Here is a 5,568-nt window from a genome sequence, read left to right as displayed (position 1 = left end):
ACAGTTGTCACATAATTTTGAAGCGGTAGCTCCTTCACAGTTTTCGTGGCCCCACCCTTACCAAACTTTCCGTTACTCTTATCTTGTGTGACTAGTACAACTGAATCATTATTATTTTCAATACTACCGCTCATTACTTCGGCGTAAGTTATTTTGCTCTTTTTTTATCTATATTAGCAGCTGCCTCCGAGAGCTGTCCCTTTATACCGGTAGTCGCGAGGTTTTTCCACTGCTGTTTACGACTCGTCAAACCATCCCCAGGAGTATTTTGTTTATCATCACGGATTATTTTTTCTTCGATTACCCTCATTTTTGTTTGCAATTCACACAACTCTGTTTTGACTGAGTAGCATAACTCGCGGAGTTGCTTAATCTCCGTGGCCTGGTTGTCTAGGCGTGATATTACTTCCATTCGGAATACTCTTAGCTCAGCCAGCAATTTAGTTTCGTCTTCGGATTGCAGCGCGTCAAGACTGGTCCTGTTGCAACTACCGCGTTGCATATTCACATTATCAAAATCGCTCGTGTAACTCTTCGTAATACCTGGTGTACGGACTGGGGTATTCACATTGCTGCGCTTCGGATTCGTACAACAGCATTCAGGACATACCCATTTCTCCTTGTATTCATCAGTAAAATCCTCAAACAATTGCTGTTGGATTGCCAGACACTTTAGATCGTACAACTTATTACACGTTTTTTTTGAGCACTTCATAAAGGTCACATTATTTATTGTCCCACCACAAGCACTACATTTGGAGGGCATTTTAATGTATTTAATATTTTTTATAATCAGAGTACACTAGAACACGTCCACTCGCAGCGACAGCGATAACTAAACTTAATTAATTATAACAATTATAACATGCTGATAAAATATCTCGTACTTGGCATCGTCATATTCAAAATTCATGGAAAAATGTCTAGCGACACAGAAAAGCCTACATAACAGGGTGACAGGAAACACCTTTTGTAGTGTATACACCTCGGTTCCAAAGTTGAAATAACTTCAAAAACGAAACGCCCTCACTCCTTAAGAGGATGGAAAAGATCCTCACTCGCATTGTTCATTTGAATGTCTGAAAAACTTCCACGTATGTGGCATTTGTCTTAGCTAGTACAAATTTCCAAATCGGTTGCTACAGAAACAAAATATCTAGGCGCCGCTGTGTAGCGGTGTTGCAAGGAAAAATTAACCATTGTGATTGTGGAATTTTCAAACAAACTGTGGTATAATATGTCGTCAGAATTCACGTAAAGACTTAACTAAATTTCTCTACTATTCATTACCTAACTTTATAAAATAAATTTAATGACAGCACCGTAAAAAGAATTAAACAAAACGACTTCTTGTTTTTATTTATTTACAATAATATTTTACATTGCAAGAAAATTGATTACGTTCATATAAAAAAAAACTTTACATTTACATTATAAACGAGGCATTTTTTGTAAATCCTAATATAACATGTGAATATTCTTGAAATTTCATCTGTTTGTTACATCGTCATTTTGTCGTTTCATCAGAATTAATTTAATTAGATACTAATTTAAATTCTACCAGGCTTTATTCAGCTCGATGGTGAAGCGGAGGTAAATTTGTTTCAGGACGTGATTTTATTATAAAAAACTAAAAGAAAAAACTAAAATAAATTGTTAAAAAAAAGAGACTCGTATAAAAATGTACAAACAAAATAGTCGTGGAGAAAGTGAAACACACGCGTATGCTAATCAAAATCAACTCATTAAAGTCACCCCATTGAATTCATTACGCGTGGCCGCACTTATGCAGAAATTGGCAACATTAGCCACTGGGAGGCTTCCTCTCCGGTGGCTCTGCTGAGATCCCATGGCTGTTGATATCGTAGCCCAAATAAAATTCAAAGTTTAGTATCAGTCACCTACACCAAAAAAATCCTTTCAATGTTGTATATTACCAATTTCACTAAGACATTTGTTATGTCAGACTTTGCATCGCTTGTACCCTTAACGTTTATACTGGTGCAACTTTGTACCCCTATTTAAGGGTACTGACGGGGTTATTTTACACCTCTCGCACACTGACGGTACTTTTGAGGGGTCCGATAAACTGTAACTCCAAAATCTTAACATTGTTTACTCATCTTTCTTTTCGAGCATTTGCTGCTGGATTCGTGCGTTCTTCATCATCGTTTCTATATTCAAAGAGTTCCGTACAATCTCACAGACCGGATGCATCAACAAGTTTATTGTCACACCTGCCAATATCATAAAGATCTGCAAATAAATAGAGTTCTAAAAAAATGGAAGTTACTTGAATGTAAGAAGGTATGAACTTGACGGTTTGGTCACGTGAAAAAGCTGATAAATGAATCTTCTCAATAAATGCCAAATCAAAGGTACTTATAATAAAATACCAATGGGAGAAGACGATGTGAAAAAGGTGTCATGTTAGAAAAATATTAAAGGTCGATAGTATAGTTTCTGACTCATAAAGACAAGCGTGGAAGGTATAAAAAAATCATAAAACAATAATGGATAGGTACCCTAAACTAATATTAGGGATAGATCTAAAAATTGCAGTACAAATATTTATATTTTTAACTGAGTGTTAACATATTTCTTTTTAGTTGAACTAATTGGATAAACATTACCAACTTTCCAATAAATATAAACAATGACATGTTTAGTAACAGTAGAGCTCCTTGTGAAAGAGTTCTTCTACATTTCCTCATATACGGAGGGTTGGCTTAGTTCCTGGGGGTATACTTTTGTTTGTAGTGGTCCTTCCTACCAACCCTTAAGATTTACGAGAAGGGCACTATAACCTGTGCAAGCAAACCTGCACGGTGACCTTATTAGTCAGGTTCTGATCTCAGATCAGCCCGTTTACACAGATTTCAACCGGTTCTCAAAAGCAGTAGTGCCTTTTGTTGAGGTGCCCCGGGTGCACGTACAGCGCTCTCACTATTGTCTAGATAGGTACCGGAGCTGTTGGCACGTCCACTTTCCCTTGCGCATTGCGCAATTAACGGTTGCTAACACTAAGCCGTTTACTATGAAGTCTACTACCAAATCCCCTCTTTGATGGTAGAGTTATAGGCACGCCCACGTCCCTTTCCTAGGAACCTAAGCAGCTGGAGGGACCGGAGGATATCTGGCTGATGAGTAGGAGATGCTCTACTAGCTCCCCGGGCTAGTGCTGGAAATGTTGGTCCTGTAAAAATTTCCGGATATAGCTTCCAGCTTAAAGGGCTATTCACGTAGCTCGTCCTCGTCTAGACCGCTACTAAGACGCGCCAGCAGTGCGCGGGATGAACGCTATTTTCTTTAAATACGGAACCTTTTTTGTAAGAAAATTCATAGAGACTTAAAGGTTTTAGCGCAATTTACCTGAAAACTAACAATCATAAAGACCGATTGCCAATGAAAATAATTGTGTTTCACGTGCGGGACGAATATGCCATTCCCGGTCACGTTGAATGGCTTTGTCACGGTGGGATCATCGGGAATTATGCTGTACATATCTGTAAAACATGAAACATGAATATTTATAGATTTATGACTTCGGCGGCCCGACCCGACGGTTCATGTCGCGGGATGAAGAGGTCCGGTAGTACCAATTTGGGAAATCAATTTTTCTAAATTGGTTCTAGTTTAGGTGTTGTGGGAAGTGCCACAGAGTGAAATCCGTTACTCTGGTACTCATAGTACAGGGAATTCCCTAGACTGAGACCAGGCAATTAATCGGTGTCGTTGTCTGGCACATTATGTACAGTGTAATGAATCGTATTACCCAATAATATGACAAAGTTTTACAATGTAGATAAAGCTAAAAAACACACGTTGTTCCATATGTCAAAGATGTATCCTATCTACTAACTATAACATTATTATATTTAAGGGTACATAGTTACATACCAGGGTACATGCAGAAGTGTGCCTTTTTCCAGTGGGGGTATTTGCCCGTAGTTCCTCCATCTTTGTTATATTTATACCACTCGTTACCAGGATCGGTTTGATTCTTAAAAAACTGGAACGAATATAATAATTTTAAACCATATTTTAATCTACAGCACTATTTAAACACCGTTAAAATATTGGCATGTCTAAGGAGATTTTTGGTCAATGTAATTCATGATTTTTACATATATATTGGTCATGCTCAATCCAAAAGTACAGGGTATCCCGTTTCACTATATGGATCTCAAAAAACTACGGCCTTGACAGTGCGTTTTCCAAGTGCTTTCTGCGTAGTTGCCACCTACTGCTTCACCATGGAGAAGTATCAACAACGTAGTGATAAAATTCAATGACGTACATACACTGAACATTTTATATTGAATCTATATATGAATTATACCATTGGTTCCCAATCTTTTTAGCTCACTGCCGCTCACTTTGGTAAAATAAAAAATTTCAACGCGCATCACCACAAAAAATAATCGAAAACACATATTTTTTTATATTAACAACACAGAAAATCACAATCCTTGTGATTTTCTTTTATATTTGATTATTTTTATATATATATATATATATATATATATATATGTGTGTGTGTGTGTGTGTTTATTTATTTATTTATTTATTTTCTTTATTTCGTGTTTTCAATGATTTTTTGTATAGATATGTAGTGTAGTTTATATAGATTATTCAGGTTTTTTTCAAATGCGGTAGCACCTCCTGACCAGCATCAACGCCCCTCAATTGCTTCAGAGGCCCCTACCGTCCCCCTAGGACTCTTCAGCACCCACTGCGTGGCGGTAGGTGCCACTTTGAGAAAGTATGATTTATACCAACCTCCGTAACAAATACACCCATGGCGTAGTCAGCATAATATCTCAAGTGTGAGTAATATTTCTTGTATTGTTGCAAACTCAAAAAACTGCTCTGGCGTACCAAAGAACCGATCTAGAATGAGAAGGAATTTAAAAAAATGGCATGTCGATGTGTCACTAAGGAATATGTTGAGAGAAACACCCTCCCATCATAAGCTCATTTGATCAGCGAAAAAGTAACAACTTTCAATTTCACATTAATAATTCGAAAGTACAGAAGAGAAATTAGACTTAATAGCACATACTGCAGAGGCAGGGAAGTAAGGGAACGCTGGTCGAGGGAGTTACAAGGCCGAGCGCCAGCGCGGCCTTGTATTAATACGAGTCAAGCAATCCCCGTTCCGGCCAAGGCGTGCATAATGCTTATCTCAAACAAAGCGAGGAAATAATATTATGCTAAAGAGAGGTAGATGTATGATAAAAAAGTAAAAAAAAATTATAATTAATATTAAAAGTATAATAATATATAAATATATTGTGATTTTCCATGTTCTTTGTGGTGATATTCGTGAGCTCTATACTCCCACATGCACCGTTTATACCTAAAATTAGCAACCTGAAACAAACAAAGGTTTGTTATACTTATTTACAGTATCGGAACTAATATCTTTCAATGTTACACATTACGATATATATACAAACAAACTTTACCTTAGTTGCTAAGAAGTGGTTACCTCCAGTTGAGAACATATTGTTGATTTTTTAGTTTTATAACCAGCAGATCGGCGCTTCAGTAGGGACTTCAAGT

General features: G+C 37.2%; 1 protein-coding gene across 1 annotated transcript; it reads right to left on the bottom strand.

The window, feature by feature from the left end:
- Positions 1 to 1,443: 1,443 nt before the first annotated feature.
- Positions 1,444 to 4,891, bottom strand: LOC113238831. Its single transcript, XM_026475675.1, has 4 exons — positions 4,783 to 4,891; positions 3,901 to 4,012; positions 3,373 to 3,506; positions 1,444 to 2,256 (listed from the first exon to the last, which is right to left on the bottom strand). The coding sequence occupies exons 1-4, from the start codon at positions 4,801 to 4,803 to the stop codon at positions 2,116 to 2,118; spliced, it is 408 nt and encodes a 135-aa protein (XP_026331460.1). The 5' UTR covers positions 4,804 to 4,891; the 3' UTR covers positions 1,444 to 2,115.
- Positions 4,892 to 5,568: the final 677 nt, after the last annotated feature.

This window comes from Hyposmocoma kahamanoa, unplaced genomic scaffold (assembly GCF_003589595.1).
Source record: "Hyposmocoma kahamanoa isolate Upper Pololo Valley unplaced genomic scaffold, ASM358959v1 98334, whole genome shotgun sequence".
NCBI classification, from domain to species: Eukaryota; Metazoa; Arthropoda; class Insecta; order Lepidoptera; family Cosmopterigidae; genus Hyposmocoma; species Hyposmocoma kahamanoa.
The sequence above is the reverse complement of the archived record's forward strand: the minus strand, read 5'-3'. Positions and strand labels throughout refer to the sequence as shown.